This window comes from Spermophilus citellus (assembly GCF_964194105.1).
Source record: "Spermophilus citellus genome assembly, chromosome: 3".
NCBI lineage: Eukaryota > Metazoa > Chordata > Mammalia > Rodentia > Sciuridae > Spermophilus > Spermophilus citellus.
Genome location: NC_138184.1, coordinates 37,837,058 through 37,861,604, shown reverse-complemented (window position 1 = coordinate 37,861,604; position 24,547 = coordinate 37,837,058). Strand labels below are relative to the sequence as shown.

The window sequence follows — 24,547 nt, the reverse complement described above, 5'->3', positions numbered from 1 at the left end:
TGTGGTACATATATATTACTCACCTATAAAGAGAAGTGACATTATAGCATTTGCCCATAAATGGATGGATCTGGAGACTATCATGCTAAGTGAAATAAACCAATCCCAAGAAACCAAAGCCCGAATGTTGTTTCTGATAGGTGGTTGCTGACTCATACTAGGTGGTGTGTGTGTGTGTGTGTGTGTGTGTGTGTGTGTGTATGTTTGGGGGGGGTTCATCAGATTGGACGGGGGCTGGGGGAGGAAGGGAGCATGGGAATAGGAAAGACAGTAGAATGAATCAGACATAACTTTTCTTTGTTCATATACGAATACACGACCAGTATCACTCCACATCATGTACAACCACAAGAATGGGATGTTATACTTCATGTATTTCTGATATGTCAAAATACATTCCATTGTCATGTATATCTACAAAGAAAAAAAAAGACCATGGCTGAGAAGGCTGAAGGTGCATTTCTGGGGACTGCTTTCCTAACCCCTTGTGACATTCTGCAGGTGAGGTGACTGCAGAGAAGGGAAGCATTTGGCACAATCCCAGAGCTAGCCAAGGGGCTGAGCCGTGTCTGGAAACTTCCTCAAAGTGGCTTTGAGTCCTGGTGGCCAGTAAAAACTTCCTGAGGGTGAGCTAGCCCTTGGCTTGAATATCGCTTTGAGAGGCTCACCTATTTCCTCAGGAAGTGCCGCTTCAGGAAGAAAAATCACTTCTGAAAAAGGACGGCACCAAGGGCCATTTCTTTAGACATATGTTCAACACATTCTGTCCAAATGAACAGCCTGGTCTGATTTCACCCAGGCAACAAGACCCGTGAATGAGAACACGGATGCTTAGAAACTTGATAGGTGTAATCTAGAGGGGGGGAAAAAGTCAGAGCTTAAGATACCAACATTTTCAGCTTTATGAAATTCTGGCCTGAGATATTTTCTGACCAAATAGTAACCAAAAGAAGGAAAATATATTGTGCTGCCAATAATTATCCTGTTTATTCTGGAACAGGTCTACCATCCACAGCTTCTGCAGAGAGAACCAAACTACCCGAATGGCCCGTCCCAGTGCTCTCTGAGCTTCGTGCGGCACACCCTCCCTGTTTTTCATTGCTGTATTTATTCAGGATGCTGTGACTGGTAAAGGTGCAGCAATACCCCCCAAACTTGTTGTACCAAGCAAGATGGGTGGCTCACTTCCTGGAAGGTCCCACCTACAACTGCCTCAGTTCTAGGAATGCATTTGCCCGGAAAGATGAGAAAAGGGGGGAAGGAGAAAGGAATTGCCAACACAGGAAGCCACTTTGGAAGAAAAATCCCATTCCTGCAAATTGCCTCTAATAGGAGGCTTATTTGGTGAAGCCATATATGTGCTCACAGGGACATAAAGAAACCTCAGTTCCTATCATGCCATGGGGCTCCTCTGGGCTAGCCGTCCTCAACCAGGTTTTTTGACTTCCTGAGGATAGTTGGTAATACTTAGAGACATTTTTGGTGATCTTAACTTGGAGGACACGTAAGTGTGCTATGATTGTCTAGTGGGTACCAGCCAGGGAAGTTGAGCCACTCTGCCCCAGGTAAAGCTGTTAGGTGAGCTGCGGTACTGGGGACTGAACTCAGGGGCACTCGACCACTGAGCCACATCCCTAGCCCTACTTTGTATTTTATTTAGAGACAGAGTCTCACTGAGTTGCTTAGCACCTTGATTATTTTTTGCTGAAGCTGACTTTAAACTCGAAATCCTCCTGCCTCAGCCTCCTGAGCCACGGGGATGACAGGTATGCACCATCACACCTGGCAGGTGAGTTTCTCATGGTTCAGTCTCAAAGTGTTCTTCCTCTGACCTTCAGCTGCCTGGTTCTGGAGATCCTTGTCTATACCTACTATGATTGTGTCCCCACCCAGCCTGACTGATTTCAGGAGGCAGCATCTGACTGAATTAATACATGCAAAGGTGTGTACACCTGAAGGCTTCAATGCCAGCAGGAACACTTACATTTTAAAGGACTCACTAGTAGATTCTGAAGTCAGCTCTCATCAATGGACGTTTTAGCCAGGGTGCTACAATACTGTGGACACTTCTTTGTGGTAGAAGGGAAAGACAGTGGAATTTTTAAAGTAACACTCATGTTGTAAAGTCATAATGTACATAAGCACATCTGTGACGTGGTGCCAGTGGAATATGATTATGAATACATTTTTCTTCCAAGCAATGATTTGCACTTGGCATTGATCACAGTTACATTCCAGCGAGAGAAAGAAACACTATATGAAACTTCCTGTGCCTTACATATGAACCTTATTTTTGCTTTTCTGCACTGCTAATATTGACTTGAAGGCTTTGAGTTGACAGGACCCATTTGGTAGGTGACTGAAATGTCCTGTCGCCATAGATCTCAGGCTCTTCTCTTGACTGCTGTGGGACTATATTTGGGTGACAGGCTGTGTAGGTTTGTATCTAGAGCAAGTGGAGCAGACAGAGCTTTAGCAAACCAATTAGTAAGGATGAACTGCAGAGTCATTTCTTCTCATTTTAAGGTTTAGAAACGGAAGAGTTTGCTCTTTATGCCAGCTTATGATGTTCAGAGCAAAGGGCTCCTACCTTGGCTAACCCATGCTGAGGTGACTTATGGATCACATCACCTTGTCCTCCAGACTCTACTTTTCTGACCACAGCTAGGGACAAAGTAATGCAAATTGAGGTGTGGCAGTATTCCGTGCCCAGCTTCAGAGGCAAAGTAACTAGCTCAATTGGTCCTGGTGAATGGGATAGTAAAATTCAGACAACAGTGGGAACTTGAAGGGACCTTGGGACCTCACCAATTCAGCCACTTCATTTATAGAAAAAGCAATTGAAGTCCAAAAAGGTGGCATGGTTTGATCAAGGCCACTTGAAAAATTATAAGCAGACCAAGCCTTGACCCCTCTACACGTGGGCCATCTCCCAGTACAACGCTCTACCAGAGGCTCCCATGGATCACAGGAAGAGCTGAGCACAGACTGGGGTGAACCTGGGTGAAGGCAGCCCTCATCCAGAGGAAGCAAATTCCTTTTTTTTTTTTTTGGGAACCAACAACCCTTTTCTTCTGTCTTTCTAATTTGTCCTCATAATTAAGGCAGCGGTTGGTTAGTTAGGATCAAATAGTATTCCTTATGATAAAGTAACTGTCAGACTTTCTCAACCAGTGTGCCTTGAGAAGTGGCAAACAGTGGCATTCTAGAAGCCGGTGGGCACCTGGCAATGTGTCATGTCATGAACACTGGGAGTGCATGATGTAGGGAAAGACCAGACTCTTAGCTGGAGGGAGAAGGGGGGAGGGGGAAGGGGGGAAGGGGAAGGGGGGAAGGGGAAGGGGGGAAGGGGAAGGAGGGAAGGGGAAGGGGGGAAGGGGAAGGGGGGAAGGGGAAGGAGGGAAGGGGAAGGAGGGAAGGGGAAGGAGGGAAGGGGAAGGGGGAGGGGGAAGGGGGAAGGGGAAGGGGGAGGGGGGAGGGAGGGGGGAGAGGGAGGGGGAAAGAGAGAGGGAAAGGGAGGGGGAAAGAGAGAGGGAAAGGGAGGGGGAAAGAGAGAGGGAAAGGGAGGGGGAGAGAGAGGGAGGGAGGGAGGGAGGGAGGACTGATTAGGAAGTGTGTCTGATGAAATTATCAATGGACTGAGCCAAGTTGTCCCAGGTCCAGGAGTCCCAAACTCTAACAAATCTATGTTTTGTCCTCTTGGCCAGGGCACATGGCCGTCAAAGGCCTTTATTCAACTGAATTGGTGGCACATGGAAAGTTTTTGGGTTGGGGCTTGACAGGGTCAGGAGGCAAAGAACATTCTTAATCTTCCCAATCTGGACTCTTACCCAGGCCTCTGTTAATTAAATATTCTAGGCCCTGTGCACTTGGAAGGGGAAGCAGAACTACCATGGATACAGATGCCCTTGCCCGAAAACAAAGATTAGCCAATTCCAGCTCCTGTTGATATCTCCTGAATCCTCCTAAGAGAAGAGGCTGGATAAGAACCACACACAAATCTAGAAAATCCTTGCCTGGAAAAGAAGGAACCATGACATCAGAGGTACTGTGGAGGCAGGCTGGCAGCCAAGGCTACTAGAAACTTCAGCCATAGACTTCCAGTGGTGCCTTATGCACAAATACCCCAAGAGGATATTTATATTAATGGATAATCCTCAAAGATCATGCCTGGAAACTGGGACTGGAAGATTCATTAAGAGTGAGGCCTGTGAGTCTTGTCTTCTTGGACCATGGAGAAGGGTGTTCAGGAAAGCTGATGGCATGTGGCTGATGCGAGTATCCAATTCATGTGTCTGATGCAAGGTAACAGGACAGCTGCGTTGCTCCCTTAAGCTTTCCTGGCAGGGATGGTGTATTTGACCTGTTGATATCATTGGTAGTGGACCATGATGATGGCATCATGCATCATTATTGGAGACTCATGGTGTTCCAACCATAGTGCTGGACACATTCCCTTATTTCTTTTGACCCTCACACTAATACCAATACCAAGATATGTAACAATCATCCCCATTTCACAGGTGAAGAAACTGAGTATTAAGAAAGGGAAAGTGACTTGCCCAAGGTCACAGATGAAGGGGCAGAGTTATCCCGAACCCTGGGTGGATTCAACCTCAGGCCTTTCCCTTTAGACTCTCTGTTGCACAGGGGTTGGGGGCAGCATAGTTGGGGACATTAAAAATGGCTAGTACATGGCTAAGTGGGATCACGATGGTGTATACTTTCCCAGTTTGAAGATGCAGCATCCTCATTATTTTCTTTCACCTTTTCCCTCCATTCTGTTCTGCATATAAGATACAAATATCCAAGGAGAATAGAGAAAACAGATTCAAGGAAAGAATGAATCAAGAAAGTAGAACACAGGCAGACTATGAAACAAAACTAGCTAAAAGGTCCTCTGTCCTGTTTGTAAATCATAGGAAGCAATAAAGCAAGAGTTGTGTTATGGTTTGCATGTGAGGTGTCCCCTAAAATCTCACATGGGAGACAAGGCAAGAAGGTTCAGAAGACAAATGATTGGGTTGTCAGTCTTAACCTAATCAGTGGATCCATCCCTGATGGGATTAACTGAGGGGTGACTGGAGGCAGGTGGGTGTGGCTGGAGGAAGTGGTTAGTTGGGGGTGTGGCTATGGGGTATATATTTTGTATCTGGAGAGTGGAGTCTCTCTCTCTGCCTCTTGATCGCCATGATGTGAGCTGCTTCCCTCTGCCACACTCTCCACCATGATGTTCATCCTCATCTTGAGCCCAGAGAAATGGAGCTGGCCTTCTGTTGACTAAGACCTCTGAAACTGTGAGCCCTCAAATCAACTCTTCCTCCTCTACAGCTGTTCTGGTCACATCCTTTAGTCACAGCCATGAGAAAGCTGACTAAAACAAGTTGAGAGTCAAGGAGGAGTCAAGAGGGCCTGAAGAGAGCCTGGATGCAGCCCATCTCTGTCTTCCTTCTCTTGCATCTCCTGGGAGGGCTTGTATGCTCTTCCTGACCTATCAGAGGAGGAGCCACCACAACCTCACTGCCCTTCTGGGCCCTAGGAAGTCACTCACTGTCTCTGAAGACCCTCCTCCTCTGATATACAATGTAAAGGCCACCAATCTTGAAGAGGGCTCTCTGCTTTGATATTTTGCTGGAACTGAACAAGGATTTGTTTGCAGCTTAAATCATCGTTTCAAGTCCTTGCAAGTTAAACATCCTTCACAGAGGCAAATGAACATTTTTCATCCTGTCATTCTGATTTCAAATATCAGAATACATTTTCTACTTGACCTACCCATTTTTTGGGGGGTGGATAATGGGGATTGAACTCAGGGGCACTCGACCTCCGAGCCACATCATCAGCCTTATTTTGTATTTTATTTAGAGACAGGGTCTCACTGAGTTGCTAAGCATTTTTTCTTCCCGTGTGCCCCACTGCACCTGGCTCTGACCTACCCATCTTACAAGGACTTCATTATTCACTAGTTTATTCTATGTGGAATTTCAAGGGATAGACCTAACTTCATAGCCCAGTTGCATAGGGCTGAAAAGGGGGGAAAAAAAAAGAGAGAAAAAAATCCTATCCAGTTGTGGCAGTGGAGAGCAGCAGGAGACACTGCATCTGATAGAAGAAAAAGTTGGCTCCGATCTACATATTGTGGGGTCGGGCTCCAAATTCCTCAATAGGACACCCATAGCACAAGAGTTAATAACAAGAATAAACAAATGGGACTTACTTAAACTAAAAAGTTTTTTCTCAGCAAGAGAAACAATAAAAGAGGTAAATAGAGAGCCTACATCCTGGGAACAAATTTTTACCCCCCCACACCTCAGATAGAGCCCTAATATCCAGAATGTACAAAGAACTCAAAAAATTAAATAATAAGATAACAAATAACCCAATCAACAAATGGGCCAAGGACCTGAACAGACACTTCTCAGAGGAGGACATACAATCAATCAACAAGTACATGAAAAAATGCTCACCATCGCTAGCAGTCAGAGAAATGCAAATCAAAACCACCCTAAGATATCATCTCACTCCAGTAAGATTGGCAGCCATTATGAAGTCAAACAACAATAAGTGTTGGCGGGGATGTGGGGAAAAGGGTACACTTGTACACTGCTGGTGGGGCTGCAAAATGGTGAGGCCAATTTGGAAAGCAGTATGGAGATTCCTGGGAAAGCTGGGAATGGATCCACCATTTGACCCAGCTATCGCACTTCTTGGACTATTCCCTGAGGACCTTAAAAGAGCGCACTATAGGGATACGGCTGCATCAATGATTATAGCGGCACAATTCACAATAGCTAGACTGTGGAACCAACCTAGATGCCCCTCAATAGATGAATGGATAAAAAAAATGTGGCATCTATACACAATGGAGTATTATGCAGCACTAAGAAATGACAAAATCATAGAATTTGCAGGGAAATGGATGGCATTAGAGCAGATTATGCTAAGCGAAGCTAGCCAAGCCCTAAAAAACAAATGCCAAATGTCTGCTTTGATATAAAGAGAGCAACTAAGAACAGAACAGGAAGGAAGAGCATGAAAAGACTACAGTAAACAAAGACGAATGGGGGGAGAGAAACGGAGAGAGAAGGGAAAGCATACGGAAATGGTAGGAGACCTTCAATAATACATAAAATTATAAGAGGTTATGAGGGGCAAGGGGGAGGGGAAAAAGGGAGAGAATTGAACAACAGCAGGGGAGGTAGAGAGGGAAGATGGGAGGGGAGCGGAGGGGAGGGCAGGGGGGATAGTAGGGGATAGGAAAGGTAGCAGAATACAACAGTCACTAATATGGCATTATGTAAAAATGTGAATATGTAACAGATGTGATTCTGCAATCTGTATTTGGGGTGAAAATGGGAGTTCAAAACACAATTTGAGTCAAATGTATGAAAGATGATATATCATGAGCTATGTAATGCTTTAAATAATCAATTAAAAAAATGTTTAATCACAAAAAAAAAAGAGAAAAAAATCCTATCCAGTTGTGGCAGTGGAGGGCAGCAGGAAGTGAGAGCACCAACATTTAGAGAGTTCTTGCTGGTGATAACAACTGTCCACTCCTTACTTATTGATCTAGGCTCTGCACCTCTTGTCTATCTCTGCCCTTTCCCCAGAGTGTACCATAAGATCTCAGTTGGTTCTCACCACAATTGTAGGATGCTCTCTGCCCATTTTTACCATCAGGAATCCAAGACTCTGAAAGCTTAAGCAATTTGCTCAAAGTTGCAAGGTTAATAAGTGGCAAACTAAGGGTTTGAACACAAAGACACACGACTCCAAAGTCCATGTTCTTTTCACCACACCATGTCAGTCAACTCCAGAAACAACTCTAGTTCTTGCTAAAGATGGACAAAATAGAATACTCCAGCCTGTCTAGAGATGCTGATAGTGCTTGGGGGAGGGTCTGATGACTGAAACAGATATTTTTGTAAACAAAAAGAATGACTTCATTATAAAACCCAAGAGGTGGATGGGATGCAAGAAGGAGTGAGCCTAGGTCCCCAAATGACTTTGACAAATGGCACCTGCCAATCAAGACTGTGTGGCACTGGGTCTAATGAGTTAGAAATGAAATTCTGTTGTATGAAATCACTGAGATTTGGAAGGTTCACATACTACATCAGAGAGCATCATTTTACTAATAGATGGTATGTAATTCCAAGTAGCTCTCTTCTCCATTATTAAATATTTTACAAATCCAATCAGAGGCTCAAGTGAGAAGTGTGAAAAATAGCCTATGAGATCAACCAGAGCATCCACGTGGTGCACTGCCATGTGAGCATGTGCACACAGCTTTAAGTTCATGGGCTTAGTTTCTCTACCTTTAACTTGTTGGTATTGGGCTACATGGTCTCTAAGATTCCCTTCAATTCTGCACTTCCATAAGTCTTCTTGGACATTAAAAAAAATACATTTGGATATGTTCAGGGTCTGTGGTCTCTTGATTGTGAGTTCCTAAAAGGTATGGACTATTCCTCAGGCATGTTTACATGCTCAGTCTCCAATATCTTAGATGCTCAAGTGTTAAATTTCATTAGAATTTTCCATTGAAAACTCAAGGAGTTTACTAATGTTCTCATCTGGGCCAAATAATTCCTTGATCTAATCAAAAAGCATCTAATGAAGGAAATTCTCATGAATAGTTTCATTACGCATTACTGAGTATGACAGGCTACTTTATATTCCTCTACATGGACTTAATGTTTGATTTTATAATAATACTTGAAAGACTTTGATTAAAGGTAATGCCAGCTGTAATTGATATTATGATGGCTCATTTATATTTCTATTTAGCTAAATAATAATACAAGAGTATAGTTCCTACTTAGAGTTGAGAAATTGGGATAAAAAATATTCAGAATTTCCTCATTTAAATGGCTCTCGAGATCCATAAAAGCAGTATTGGGGAAAACTATGAGAAATTTATGAAATTTGAAAAGGCCCCAGAGAAATTATAAATGATATGAAGCAGTTTAAGCCACTTTCATGAAAAATCCTGTGCCTTCTGGTTTTTGAAAAAGATGTAGAAAGTTTTCCTACTTGTTTATGTAGCATGGGAAATGGTCATTTCATCTTGCACATCGATGTCACATAAGTCATTAAATATGTCTTTGATTGCAAAACACTGATTGGTGAATTCTATTACTTAACAAATGTTGTTTGGTAGGTAAAATGTTTAAAAGCACAGAGTTCAATGGGCTTGTGAGTGAGGGGTAAATGACAAGAGGGTCTTGGTAGAAAAATATTGGGAACCACAATTTGACACTATGCAAATTAAATTGAATTATGGGAAATAAATGATTTTTTAAAACTCCTTTTTATTGGTGGCAATGGGGTGATGTGTTTTGTCTCCTGTTTTCTGCTGTGCCTTCCCACCTGATGTGGTTAGAGCTGCTAAGTCTTATATCCTGGGGTGTGCTGAACATCGAGCAAAACACTGGGGCTATTCTTTTGGATTTGGCTGCCCTAGGAACTGATGCTTATTAAATAATGAAGTAATAACAGCAGCAGCAAACATTTTAAGATCCTTATTTTACCAGGTATTGCAGCAACAAAGAGATTGTATTGAAATTACTTCCTTTCTTATGAATTGTTTGCTTTACATTTTTGTTTAGACTACTGCTTCACTAAAAAAATCTTTTCATGAAATAATAAAGACAAACGAAGCCCTTTCTCATCTCTCTCTTACTTTCTAGTAAAAGAAAAGGCCTTAAGCTATGTAGAAAATTCTTGCAGGAAACATTAAGGTGCCAAATTTGAAATGTGCCATTGAAAAGAAAATATGAATTACAGGGGTGGGCTAAGCAAAACTAAAAATATTTAACTTATCTGCAAAACAAGCTTCTTAAAAAAATACAAACATCCGGGTATACTTTTTTTCCCTCCCCATTGTAGAACAGTAATTCTGTTGGCTATTTTCTTACAGTTAAATAAACATGAATGCCTACCATGCACCAAGTTCTCCCTCATCCTGGCTGTCCTATGTGAAGCCCTGGTGCCTAGATTTGGTGTAGAGTGACTTATATAAATCTTACAACCTCACCATAGTTTTTTGAGAAAAGCTCAGTATTTTTACCATGGGGATTTAAAAACGTTCCCTAAGTGAGTGAAATGTGCAGTCTAGGCAGAAATCCATAACCTTGTAGGTACTACATACCTGAGACCTACACTCTCTTGAGGACCTGACACAGAAATTATTAAATTTTTTTTCTTAGAATCCCTATTCTCATAACTGAAAGCCTCATACAACTAAAAACAACTCACTAAAGCAGTACAGACTAGCATTCTAAGGCTGTGCCTATAGAAGATCACTTGCAAAGACTTTTTGAGATAGACACAAATTTCCCCATGGCCACTGCATTTCTTCCATGAGAAGTGTTGGCTTGGTAGTATGCTCCCAAAGGACTTTTAAATGTTTGAAGTGAAGAGGTTTCAACTCTGATGGTGACTTAGATAAATGAGGATGCTGATGCCACTGGGCACAATTTCAGGAACTGTGGTTCTGTCATTTATGGCAGAAAGTGATGATATATGCCTAGGCAATCCATAGGAGAAAGCATCATTAATTACATTTCAATCTGTCACCCTTAGTCAGATTAGGCCTAGATTAAAGGGTGATAGTTCAGATGGTTTTTGTAGATGCTCAGATGCCCACACTAATGTTTTCCAAAGCATGTCCACTGGTCGGGGAACTGGCTAGACCAGTGGTTCTCAAACTTCTGTAGCAGAGTCACTTTGGAGAGTTAATTAGGCACGCAGAGTCCTTGGCATTTGTTACTAGATTGAATTGTAGGATAGAGTTGCTATTTTTTTTTTTAAACAAAACTTCCTGGTGATTCTGATACCACCACCAAGTTGGAGAACAACCATTCTTTTTTTTTTTTTTTTTGGTACTGGGGATTGAACTCAGGGACACTCAACCACTGAGCGACATCCCCAGCCCTATTTTGTATTTTATTTAGAGATAGGGTCTCACCGAGTTGCTTAGTGCCTCACCATTACTGAGGCTGGCTTTGCACTCACAATCCTCCTGTCTCAGCCTCCTGAGTTGCTGGGATTACAGGCGTTGGCCACCTCACCCGGCTACAACCATTCTTTTCTCAGCGCTGGCTGCACATTAGAATCATGTGAGGACTTAAAAATACATAGATTCCACAGGCTGAAGCCTAGACCCCTGGCCTGGAATTTCTTGGGGTGGGATATAGGCTTTAGCACATTTGAGTTGCTTCCCAGGTGACTACAGTGGGCAGCCAGAATGGAAGACCACTGTGTCCAAATCATGGTTCTCAGACTGGGTTGAACTACCTGGAGAATTTTCAAAGAATCTCAAGTCTCAAGTCCTACCCAGAGATTCTGATTTAAGTGGGCTAGGATGGCATAGACATTAGGAGTTAGAAAGTTCTCAGAGTGATTTGAGAGATTATTCTCAGTTTGAGTATAATCTGGTTAGGTCCTCTACAGAAGAGGGGGTCTGCTTCAGTAAGCCAAGGGAAGATGGCTTAGTATATTTGCTTTGAGGATTTAGTATGCACATTAGCATGATAAAGACCAAGAACTTTGTTATGAACAACAGAACAAATTATACATCATCACTATTTAAAGTCATTTAACTCACAGTTTCCCAGGGTTTGGGAACTGAGGGGGTTCAGAAACTCAACAATCCACGGGGGTGACCCTGGGTTAAGTCACTTCACCATGCTGGCCTTGCCCTGTCCATGTGTAAACTGAGGCTTAGAGAAAATGACTCTGAGCTCAGCTGTAGCAAGAATCCAAGAACACATCTGCACTCTCAGGTTCTGAGAGTTGGATTTCCACACTAGTTTCCTTTTTACCACACAGCCAAATTCCAGAGTCAGAATGTCATCATAGCTAAGACTTGAAAGAAAAGCAAAGATAAGACAGCAGCCTGGAACTTTTCAGCTGGGGATGGTGGCAGGTGGTGGTGGTGTTTAAAATAACTTTTGACTCACTGCAAACAAAATAACACCATAAATTCATTATGAACTAAATTCTTGAGAAAAATAATTTTCACTTCTTTTGCAGGACCTTAGCTCTATGGCTTCTGGGACGTCAGTGGCATGTTAAGTGATGGTTATTATTACAGTTAGAAGATGTCTAATAAAGATGTTCTTGGCTATAGGAGCCTTGGAGATTGAGGATGAGATGAGTGGATGGTGGTGGTGATAGTAATGATGGAAATGGGGTAGGGTACAGGGATAATGAGGCCAGGAGTTGGGTTGGGAGACGCTAAACAGTGGACAGAATGCAGGAGTTGTTGGAGAAGAAATAAATATTTTTCTTCACTCTTCTGCTCCCATATTTTATTTTCTATAAAACTTTGCTCTTTTGATATTTTCCATTTTCTGATCACCTAGCTGCAGCTCAGACTTGGAAAACTAGAGTTGTTCTAGAAGCAATTGTGTATGAATCCTCAGGAGTTTTGAGTGGTTTTCACTGACCTAACAAGTTGGTGAGATTTCATTAATAGGGGCTCTTAAAGAAAGCCCCCACTTTTCTGCAGGAAGTTTCTTCTCTAGGAGAAATTCAGGGAATTAAAGAGGGGAGGGATGGGAAAAGGATCAAAATGAGTACAAGAAGCTGGATCCATTCTAGTAGACTGACTGTATGGTATAAAGTCCAGTATCCTTGTGTTATATGAAGGGTTACCTTTCCCTCTGCTTACTAAGGAAAATGAAGCATTTGCTTTTATTTGGAAGAAAATGCTGAAGTGGTAGCTACATAGAAATTATCTTGTGTGTGTGTGTGTGTGTGTGTGTGTGTGTGTGTGTGGTTTCTTGATTTTCCCCTTATTATCGTGTAAACTGGCAAAAACTTTGAACTGAAGTGCTGGTCTCTTTCTCAGAATGGATAAACACCACGGAAGGATTTTCACTTTCTTATACCAATTTGTATGTAACGGAGTGGGGGGGGGGTAAAATAATCAACATTTAAGATTTTCTCTTCCCTTGCTTTCCCAAAGAAGCTCTGTTTATTTTGTGGAGTGGGGTTTTCAGAGGATATGCAATAGAGGAGGGGGAATGAAGGGGCCTTGAACCTCAAAGGAAATGAACAGGTGGAGTTAGCAGGCAGAGAGCAAGGAAAGATGATTCCTGACTGGAGTGGGAAAGGGAAGTGTGTAGAGTGGTCACCCCAGTTATTAACCTGGGGAGAGAGGGGACAGGACATGAGGTTCAGGGGTGATGATGAATGGTGATAGACATCTGAAGATGAATGAAAGAGTTTCTGCTGGATGTGTGTGTAACAGCCTCCCTTTGGCCCTCACTGCATTTTAGGAAAGACCCTGTTGCCTCTCCAGTCTACCTGAAGGGAGACTTTAATTTCTTTTAGAAGTGATAAAGAAGCCGAGGAGTGAGCCAAAAGTCCTCAGCTTTGTCGTATGGCTAAATACTCTGGATATAAAATCAAGGTTCTTTTTCATAATTGGCTCAAGCAACAGTGGAGTTAGCAATTCAGGCAAGTTAGTGTTTTTCTTTCTGTAAAAACTATTTGTGGCAATGTTTTGCAATATGTGTAGAGAACTCTATAAAATCCAAGGCAACATTTTATTTTTGGTCACAACTGGGGAAACAGGAATTCGAAAGAAAGTGAAATAGGCCTTCTGATGCCTTTTACAATAATTATGCCACTCGGGTAAAAACCCTTCTGAAGCCTCACTGCTCTGGAGCCACGTGGGAAAGCAAGCAGGGCGCCATATTGGCACTCCATGTTGCTGACCTTGACCACATTAGTTTCCTTTTTACCACACAGCCAAATTCCTCTGTTGTTTTTTTTTTTATTCCTTTGCAAGGGTAAGCAGTCTAAAGACCTGAAGGGTAAGATGAGAGGTTGAGAAAATCCTGTTAACCAAGGCAATCCTGTGCCTAAAGAGAACTACATATGGAGCTAGAAGAATCAACTCATTGTAAGAGTCCTCGAGTTCAGTTCCTCCGTACCCACCAGGAAACATTCCTAAGCTCATCAACAAGAAATAAACAGAAATTTATGCTCCTAGAGAACTTATTGTATATGAACTGAAAAACTTTACTATGTCCCCAAATGCCATGACATCATGGACAAAATAAAAATTAGATGGAGATAATAAGAGAGAGGGAAAAGAAGAAAGGAAATATGATAAAATGTGAACATTTAAGGATTCTGGATATAGGACAGCTGAGAATTCTCTGTGTTAATCCTGCAACTTGTCTGTAAGAATGAAGTCATTTCTAAAGAAGACAATTTAAAAAAATTAGTTATAGTTGGACACAATACCTTTGTTTTACTTATTTATTTTTATATGTTGCTGAGGATCAATCCCAGCATCTTGTATGTGCTAGGTGAGCACTCTACCGCTGAGCCACAATCCCAGCCCCAAAAGAAGAAATTTTTTTAAAAGGTCAAATATTGCCATAAACAAATAGCAAAAGCGGACATATACTAAATAGGGGAAAATATTTGTAACATTTGCGATAGGTAAATCGATAGGTAATGAATTCCTTAACTTGTAAATCACAACCTCTAGAGTTGGAAAATATAATGGTTAAATGGAGGTTACATTGCTGGTGGTGTCTCAGTTGATCTAATAATCTGGTTACAGTTTGGCAAAAGAAAAAGGTTTTAAAGTTGTTCATTTCCTCTGATCTAGCATTTTCCTTAACTTAGTAGAAATTATACTGATGAAGTAATCAGAGAGGTACAGAATAATGGACAAGGCAGTTCATTATAAAATATATTTTCATATATATAAATATTTTGGTACCAGGAATTGAACTCAGGGGCACTTAACCTCTGAGCCATATCCCTAGCCATTTTTATTTTTATTTTGAGACAGGGTCTCACTGAGTTGCTGAGGCTGGCTTTGAACTTGCGATCCTCCTGCCTGAGCCACTGAGATTACAGGTATATGCCATCATGCCTGGCTTATATTAATAGTATATTATTTTTAATAACATTATACTAATAGTCCATGAATCGGATAATATCATGGGTGATGGATTGCTAAGTAAGCATAAATAAAATCCTTGTGTGGAAAGGTATATTGATTGACAGTAGGAACTGTGAACCACCTGTATACTACTAACAGTTATCTTTGAACAGTAGGACAGTCTCAAAATGCAAAAATATATTGCTCCAGGGTTCACTTTTTTTAAAAAAAATATACTCAGCTATCAATGTATATATGCCTTACTTTATGAAAATGTGACTTACATTCAATTTTGAAATATAACCACCATGATCTTAAAAAGTAGGAGTTAGAGATGAGCTAGTTTTACCTTCTCATTTCATTCATAAAGAGTGGAAAGTTTAGAGAGATTTAGTAGCTTCCCTAGTTAATATCCGTGATACCTAAACAACTTTCACAAATAATGAAAAACAGCCAAAGATCATAATAGGTAAATAGACATTAAGAATGAAGAACAAGAGCTGTGGGGCTGTGGCTCAGTGGTAGAGTGCTTGCCTCGAATGGGTGAGGCACTGGGTTTGATCCTCAGCACCACATAATAAATAAACAAATAAATAAATAAATAAATGATATCGTGTCCCTCTGTAACTAAAAAAATATTTTAAAAAAGAAAAGAATGAAAAGCAGGTTACACATGAAAAGGATGCAAGTGACCAATAATCATCAAATATGCTCAACCTCTGGAATAGTAAGGAAAAAATAGATAAACCTATTGTTCTTAAGTTTATTTACAAATGATAGCCTAACAAAGAAGCAAGCAAAAAAAAATGCAAAGATCATCCGGGGAAACACTGATCAGCACCTCAAAGTGCCTGTACCTCCCTGCCAATTCCACTCCCAGGACACTCAGCAATAATGCCTCAATACAAATAAGGAGAAACACCAAACGGAAAGTTGAATGAACAAGCCAGTTACAAGGAAAAACTGCAAGTTAAATAGCTGAATGAGAATATACTGTTTACATTAAAATGCTCATAATAGTGTAGCTTTAAATTATTGGGGCCCCATTTCAATGAAAACATTAAATATGTTGCTAACTTCATGCCTTATTCTAATTTTATAAAACTAAGTTCTATGCAAACACACCACATGCTTGTCTCTGTCTCTTTGGGCACAGCGAAAGAAGTCAGGAGTTTATTTCCTCTGCAAATAAGGCCCCAAACCTCTAAGTTTGGTATTAAAATTTTTAGGCATTCATATCTTAGAACAAATTCCCCTATGCTGTGAATCATGGTTTTATTCAAAATAGAGCTCATTATAATGTCATAAATGTCAGCAGAATTCCCCTCAGATTACCTGAGAAGTGGTGCTTAATTCCAGATGAATAAAATATCATATAAAGGGCACTTTCTTATTTTCCTCCTTAAGAAATGTATTTTTCAAAGAGTGATTTCATACAGCCCCAATTTCAAAAGAGGTGGGGTAAAGGAGAAAATTCTGATATTAAATACCCCCCCCCAAATAAACAATTTTCCATTTGAGTAAATTCAAAATACATAAACTTAATAAGCATTGTGGCCGAAAGAGCCTATATACCAAAAAATGTGCCTCCTTTATCTGAAAATGCTGGCCTGCTTGCTTTCAGAAACAGGTTCTATTCTCAAACTCTTGCTCACTTGAAAATGAGTTTTCTTTTCATAAGGGTTAATCGATCTCCCGTACTTCATAACAGTAATAGGTGCTTATTATGCTTTTCAAAGAAAAAGTGTGCATACTTGGCTCTTCAATTAGGCGCCTAAAGCAAACACTTTGTAGCTTATTGTGGTGAGCCGTTTCTGCGGACTGTGGTCGCCATTACAAGATGGCGCTGGCTCCGCTGTGGTCTGTAACAAACAACTCCTTATTTGGGAGAGTTGGCGCATGGTTTTTTAACACCCTATGAGAAAGCTCCACGTGGCAGCTTCGCATTGGGGCTTGAGATGCTTTATTAAGGCTGGGAGAGGCATCCGAGAGGAGGAAGAAGAAATATCAAGGACCTGAATAAACGGCTGAAAGAAGATTCCTGTTGTTGCGTCTTCCTTGCGGGCAAGGGGGTCGCGACAGCTTATGACTTTATTTTGGTCTCCCTTTAGGTTTCTTAAAATAAAAAAAAAAAAAAAAAGTAGTCTTGGTCCACAGTGAAAGAGAAGGAAAGGGACACCATTTTATTTCATGTACAAACAAGGTGTCTAAAGCAATGCCTGTCTTCTCTGAGCCCATCACATATGCTGAGCACATTTGGGTATCCAGTAGGGGTGTAGATTTCTTTTGGAAGTAGAACTAAATTAGTTTCTACACTAGGAAACAAATCCTGGGACCGAACACTCCCTCTTCCACCAGGAGGCAGCAGGGGTTCCGGCCCAGCCTGCAAGGAAGGCCTCAGGAAGTCAGCTGAAAAGCTAGCTTTATCTAGAACTGTCCAGGAATGAGCCTTGTTCCTGGCTCAGCCTCCAACTGACTCAGCCTGGGGGTTGTGCTCAATGCCAGGGTGGTCATCCCAGAGTCTAGAACAAGCATCAGCAAATGGCAGCCAGGGGCCAAAGCTGGCCTGCTGCCTGTTTTGTAAATTAAGTTTTACTAAAACATAGCCAAGCCTGTTTGCTTACATACTGTTTATGGTTCTTCTTGCTGCAATAGCAGAGCTGAGTAGTTATGACAGACCATATATGGCCTTAGAAGCCAGAAATATTTATTCACTGGCCCATTTACAATCAATCAAAAGTTGTCAATCATTGATCGGGAGGGACCTGGGTTGGATGGTCGCTATTACACTCTATCTAGAACTTACCCCTCTGAGCAAGCAAAAATCATCTTATTATCACCTTTTATACCAAATTTTTCCATTGTCAAATGTCTCAGGGGGATATGTTCATGGAATCTGTATCTTTGGAAGTGCTTTCAGGTGGGCAAATTATCGTGCAGCACCAAGCCACCCCTGGGTAGCACATGGTCTCACTGCCCTTTTCCAGAGGGGGACACTTTCCCTCAGTTTTGCATTACTATTTACCTGCTCTCTGCTATCTGTGTGCTCACACATACATATGCCTTCAGTGACTTAGGCTGTCACTTTATCTGATGAGATTCCCACTCATGTACCAGCATAAATATGACACCTGTAGTTAAGGTTGATCTATACCAATTTCCTGTGAACATGCACCTTTGTAACACAGGAGTGAGATTTAAGGGGGAAAGAGCTTGACCTTGTTAGCAGAAGAACAGAAACAGGAGTGGGTAGGTTTTGGTATTTGCTGATGTGGAGTAAGAGGAGATGATGAGATATGATTCTGAAATTCTCATTTCTTACAGGTGTGAATCATTCTGATTTTCCCAGGCACCCTATCTTTTTGCTATATCAGGAACTCAAGCACAGGTGGGTAGGGAGGTAGGTCAATAATGCTGGGAGAGAGAATGCTTATGGTCACTGGGAATCTTCCAAATCTTCAGAAGGCTGAGTAGAAACTTTTGGTTGCTTTAGTTTTTTTTTTTGTTTGTTTTTTGTTTGTTTGTTTTGTTTTTTTAAATTTTGGTACTGGGGATTAAACCAGGGATGCTTAACCACTGAGCCACATCCCCAGCCTCCCCCCCCCCCTTTTTTTATTTGTTTGAGAGAAGATCTCAGTAAGTTGCTGAGGCTGGCTTTGAGCTTGTAATCCTCCTGCCTCAGCCTCCAAGCCAGGGTTCACTTTAAAAAAAAAATATTATACTCGACCATCAGTATATGTATGCCTTTTTAAGGTCTAAAGAGGAATTGTGCTTTCATTTAGTTTATCCCAGGGTGAGAAAGTGACATGGATAGATTATCAAAAGCCAGGCTGCATCTCTGATATGCAGAGGTTTATAGGTATCTGCACTGCTGCCCTGCTGCCCTGGTAACAAAAAGGAAAGTCCCAGGTTTGATGCTTAGCCTGGAAGGTATACAAAGTCATAAATGGGTTGATTCCAGTTTGTAACCTTTTCTCCCCAACACTCCACCTTGTGTGTGTGTATGTGTGTGTGTGTGTGTGTATGTGCACGCGTGTGTGTGCTGGGGATTGAACTTGCTCATGTTAGGTAAGGGCTGTATCACTCAGCTACATTCCAAGCCCTTTTAAAATTTTTATTTTGAAGCAAAGTCTCCCTGGCTAGCCTTGAATTTGTCATCCCTCTGCCTTGGCCTCCTGAGTAGCTGGATGGCTGGATCATGAGTCTTCGATATTTTATAAGTTAATTGCTAACATTTAAAAATTAGAATATTTCACTTAAAATCTGGATTTCCAATTTCTCTTGAAAATTCCAAGTCACTGGACATACAATGGGCTTCATTCCTGCTTGTCAGCGTTTGCTCAGAGTAGGGGGGGGTTCTCTTTCATAGAGAACCCAAGTTCTCCAGTTCTGTTTGTCTTCCTTACACCCAACCTTGGTAATTGTTGGTATTATTCCTCTTGCCCTTGGGGCCTTTGAGCAAGGGATCTCTGCTCTATGCTGCATAAAGAATTTGTGCTGTTGCTAAGTTTTATAGCTTACTCGTGCTTCCTGTGATCTAATCATTTTCCATTCTGACTTCTTAGCGGAATGAACAGCCCACTTTGGGAAGACACGTGTACTCTGTGATCGCTAAGGATGCAGAGCCATTTATCCTAGGGATCTGAATGGCTGTAAAGAGTAAGCATATTCAGTGTGATGGTGACCTTAGGATGGCTTAAAAACCAACCTTTCACTGAGAGTTATCATTTCCTCTCCATCATCTTTCTGGTAATGATATTCCTCCTAATTCCTGAAGAAAATGGAAGCACATTTTGTAGGGATGTATTCACTGGGATTAATAATACTTGTTTATTTGGAAAGAATTGTTGCTAAGAGCTGGGTGTGGTAGCTTGGGAGGCTGAGGCAGGAGGATTGAGTTCAAAGCCAGCCTCAGCAAAAGCAAGGCACTAAGCAACTCAGTGAGACCCTGACTCTAAATAAAACACAAAATAGGGCTGAGGATGTGGCTTAATGTTGAGTGCCCCTGAGTTCAAGCCCCAGTACTGCCCACCCCCCTCAAAAAAACTGAATTGTTGCTAAGACTCTCAGGTCAGTCTTTAGAAACCCCATACTTTAGGTGAAACAAAAATGGAGACACACAAAAAAAAAATTAAGAAAGAATATATAGATACCTGTCATACTGTTGGGAGTCATAGGTTAGTAATCATTCTGGATCCTTCTTTTCACTGACATCTCCTACAAAGACAAAATACAAGAAAAAAAGTACCACAGGTTATAATTTGCTTTTTCCCCATCATGTTTTTGTTTCAAACATTATATGCATTATTAACCTTGAGGCAAGATTTGTCACACTCAGAGTTGGGGAAACTGAAGTCTAACTGGGCCGTGGGACATGTATGTTGACAAAACCTCTTCGTTTTTAATCTCAGGGTTCCTTCTGTAAACATGTTATTAAAGTAATATATATCTTTTTCAAGTCACATTCTTCCATCTCAGGTTTTTAAGAAAGTTACCAGCCCACTGTTTGGCTCTTTCCCTGGCAAGAATTAGGCTAAGATGTATTAGCATCTTTAATGTAGATCTTTGCTTCTCAAAGATGCTGGTCCGAAGATCAGCATTTCAGCATCAGCTGCTAGTTTATTAGAACCACCTTCATCAGATTCTGCATTTAGACAAGATGCCAGGTGATTCATGTGCTCTTTAAACCTTAGATGCCCTGTTCTAGAGAACCGAATCCCTCATCTGCCCATTTAAGACTTTTCTCCAGTCAGAGCTCCCTCCTCCCCGTCGCTACTTCATTAATAAGATCCACCAGCAATAGGCAGTCTGGCCCTCAGACTGGGGAAGGAGGCCCAGCAGGTGTCAATGCCCAGTGGCACAATGACTAAGGGGTGAGGGTTGAATGATGCACACAGACGGACACAGGTGGCTGATGAACAGGTCGGTGTCCTTCAGCATATTATTGCTGGGAACAGATCAGAAATGGGTTTTTTTTTTTTTTTTTTTTTTTTTTTTTTTTTACGTTGCTCAACACATGGAGGTACTAGAGGGTGGCACACCCAGAGAGAACCAGGAAGCCCTATACCTTTTTTTTTTTTTTTAAAGTACATAATTTTTTATTTTTGTTTTTTGGTACCAGGGATTGAACCCAGAGGTCCTTAACCACTGAGCCAACTATTTATTTATTTATTTTTTATTTTTTTAATTGTTGGTTGTTCAAAACATTACATAGTTCTTGACATATCATATTTCACACTTTGATTCAAGTGGGTTATGAACTCCCATTTTTACCCCGTATACAGATTGCAGAATCACATCAGTTACACTTCCATTGATTTACATATTGCCATACTAGTGTCTGTTGTATTCTGCTGCCTTTCCTATCCTCTACTATCCCCCCTCCCCTCCCCTCCCCTCTTCTCTCTCTACCGTAATTCATTTCTCCCCCTTGTATTATTTTTCCTTTTCCCCTCACTTCCTCTTGTATGTAATTTTGTATAACCCTGAGGGTCTCCTTCCATTTCCATGCAATTTCCCTTCTCTCTCGCTTTCCCTCCCACCTCTCATCCCTGTTTAATGTTAATCTTCTTCTCATGCTCTTCGTCCCTACTCTGATCTTAGTTACTCTCCTTATATCAAAGAAGACATTTGGCATTTGTTTTTTAGGGATTGGCTGGCTTCACTTAGCATAATCTGTTCTAATGCCATCCATTTCCCTCCAAATTCTATGATTTTGTCATTTTTTAATGCAGAGTAATACTCCATTGTGTATAAATGCCACATTTTTTTTAATCTATTCTTCTATTGAAGGGCATCTAGGTTGGTTCCACAGTCTTGCTATTGTGAATTGTGCTGCTATGAACATCGATGTAGCAGTGTCCCTGTAGCATGCTCTTTTTAGGTCTTTAGGGAATAGACCAAGAAGGGGAATAGCTGGGTCAAATGGTGGTTCCATTCCCAGCTTTCCAAGAAATCTCCATACTGCTTTCCAAATTGGTTGCACCAATTTGCAGTCCCACCAACAATGAACAAGTATACCCTTCTCCCCACATCCTCGCCAGCACTTGTTGTTGTTTGACTTCCTAATGGCAGCCAATCTTACTGGAGTGAGATGGTATCTTAGGGTGGTTTTGATTTGCATTTCTCTGACTGCTAGCGATGGTGAGCATTTTTTCATGTACTTGTTGATTGATTGTATGTCCTCCTCTGAGAAGCAGAAATGGGTTCTTATTTTTTTTCTGGAGAGTATTCTGTGTCACGTGGAGACCAGTGGCAGCATGTTGGCTTTGGAATAGCCCTGAAGCCCCGGGCATGGGCTTCAGGGTCAATGCTGTCAGGTACTAGCTTTGGGATCATGACAAGTCATTTCAAAGCACTGGAATCTCCATTTCCTTGGTGGAAAACAAGGAAAGTAATACATGCTTCACTTATTTCAGAAGGATGATGTTTGAATTTTTTAAATTGTTTTTATTAGTTCTTTTTAGTTATATGTGACAGTGGGATCCATTTGGACATAATTATACAAGCACAGAATATATCTTGTTCTGATTTGTTTCTGAGTTTTAGAGAGGATGTGAGTGAGGGTCTGGGTGTGGTGGCACATGCCTGTAATCCCAGCAGCTTGGGAGGCTGAGGCAGGAGGATCATGAGTTCAAAGTCAGCCTCAGCAACTCAATGAGGCCTTAAGTAATCAGTGAAACCCTGTCTCTAAATAAAATACAGAAAAAGGGCTGGGGATGTGGCTCAGTGGCTAAGTGCCCCTGGGTTTGATCCCTGCTATCCAAAAAAAGATTGAAAAAAAATGTATGTGAGTGAAATTGCTGGGTGGACTATAACGTACTGGGCACAGGAAAGCCATTGGAAGAGGAAGAACCATCTCAATGTTGGGGAAGAGGAAGTATATGAACTATGTTCACAGTGCAGATTTATAGATGACCATTTATTCTAACTCCACATTTAATACTATGCAATGAAGTCATACCCCCAGCATAGTTCTTGTCACACCCAGTGGAAATTATAGGCTTACATGGCTGCCTTTCCCACTACTCTATAATCTCTTCATGACCAGTCCTGCCCTTCTCATTTTTATATCTTTCATATCAAGTGGAGTATCAAATACAAAATGGGCACTCCACAACTATGTGTGGAATAATTGAATAAAATAAAACAAATGAAATTGATATGGTATGATGCAAGCCACCCAAAATGGCATCTGATAGAACAGAAGATTATTATTAACTATTAGGAAAATGCATTCTTGCTCCTAATCAGCTTTTCAAAGTTCACCAGCCCCAAGTCTCTGCCCATCCTCATTCCACAGTCCAGCTGGGTTTTGAGGGAGAGGGACCAGGTGTGGAGATGTCCTCCAGTGAGAACACAGGTAACCCCAGCAGCACTGCATGTCTGAACTGTGTTGCTTTTCTTATAAACTGTGCAGCCGTTAGCGCCCCCCTTCAGACCCAGGGAGCTGCCATGTTTTCACATGACAGGCTCCAGAATGTTCTGGAGATAATGAGCTCTGCTCAAGTTAGGCCAGTCCAGTGCCCCACCTCTGGCCAAACTGGTTCAAGACCTGAAGTGAGCTAATAAGATACCTCTTCAGGATATTTGCAGAGAGAAAGGAAGGGAAGGAGAGAGAGAAGGATGGAAGGAGAGTGGGAAGAAGCCAGGGGAGGTAAAGAGATACTCATCTCCTTTACACAGAAAGAATTCATCGGAAGTTAAAACCCTAAGGTTCTTTGGGTCCATGTCTCTCGGCCACCTGGAAAAAGTCCATCTGAAGGTGAAAGAGGATCAACCTGACTTCAGAGACCCTGAAGTGGAAAGGAAATGCTGTGGCCCAGACCCTCAGTTTCCAGTCCCCCTGAGACCCAAATCTGTTCCCTTCTGCTCCTCTAAGGGTCTGGCTACTCAACTCTTCTCTGGTCACACCCTGAGCAAAAATGATCTCCTTTTCATATAATCCAATTCAAGGCATGCTTCTGTCAACTGCAACCAAAAGAATTTAGCCTCTGGATTAAAACACAACATTAATAGGAATGTGTCAGAAGAGTTTGTATTCTTTTCATCATCTCAAAGTTGGACTTCAAAATTGCAGTTATTGCTATATTATCAACTCAAGAATTTATTTTCCAAACTCCAATTAGGTAGGCACACATACTACAGAAAAGTATTGTCTGTGAAGCCGAAAGAATCCAGGAACAGGAGAAAAATCTTATTGACACTTTAAAGTTAATGTCAGCACCACAAAACTTAGTACAAATTTTCCTATTTAGTATTATCCCTCAACCACTTTGGTATTTCTGTTACAATATTATAGCAGTAGCATTACTATGACAGTAGCATTACTATGATGATAGCATTAATGTATACTATTACTATAGTACTTTAGCATTGAATATTATTTAGTATTTAGTATTATTTAGTACTGTTTTCCTTAAGTGAGTGCACACAGTTTTTGTTACTATAACTCCATATATTTAAAGTCAGGTGTTGTAATTCCTCCAATGTTGTGGGGTTTTTTTTTTTTTTTTTTTTTTTTTTTTTTTTTTTTTTTGGGCTTAGAATTGCTTTAGCTATTCTGGGTCTTTTGTTCTTCCAAAGGAATTTCAGGATTGTTTTTTCCTTTGCCCCCTGTAGTTCTGT

At 41.3% G+C, this 24,547-nt stretch overlaps 1 protein-coding gene across 6 annotated transcripts in view; it reads right to left on the bottom strand.

Annotated features, from left to right (window-relative positions):
- THRB (thyroid hormone receptor beta) overlaps nucleotides 1–24,547 on the bottom strand; it is a 375,028-nt gene that overhangs the window by 87,438 nt on the left and 263,043 nt on the right. For all 6 annotated transcript variants that reach the window (XM_081283514.1, XM_081283518.1, XM_081283513.1 and 3 more), the window contains one exon: nucleotides 20,074–20,137. In XM_081283514.1, coding sequence (XP_081139640.1) covers nucleotides 20,074–20,095 — 22 coding nt within the window. In that variant the 5' untranslated portion in view covers nucleotides 20,096–20,137. The remainder of the gene's footprint in view (nucleotides 1–20,073; nucleotides 20,138–24,547) is intronic.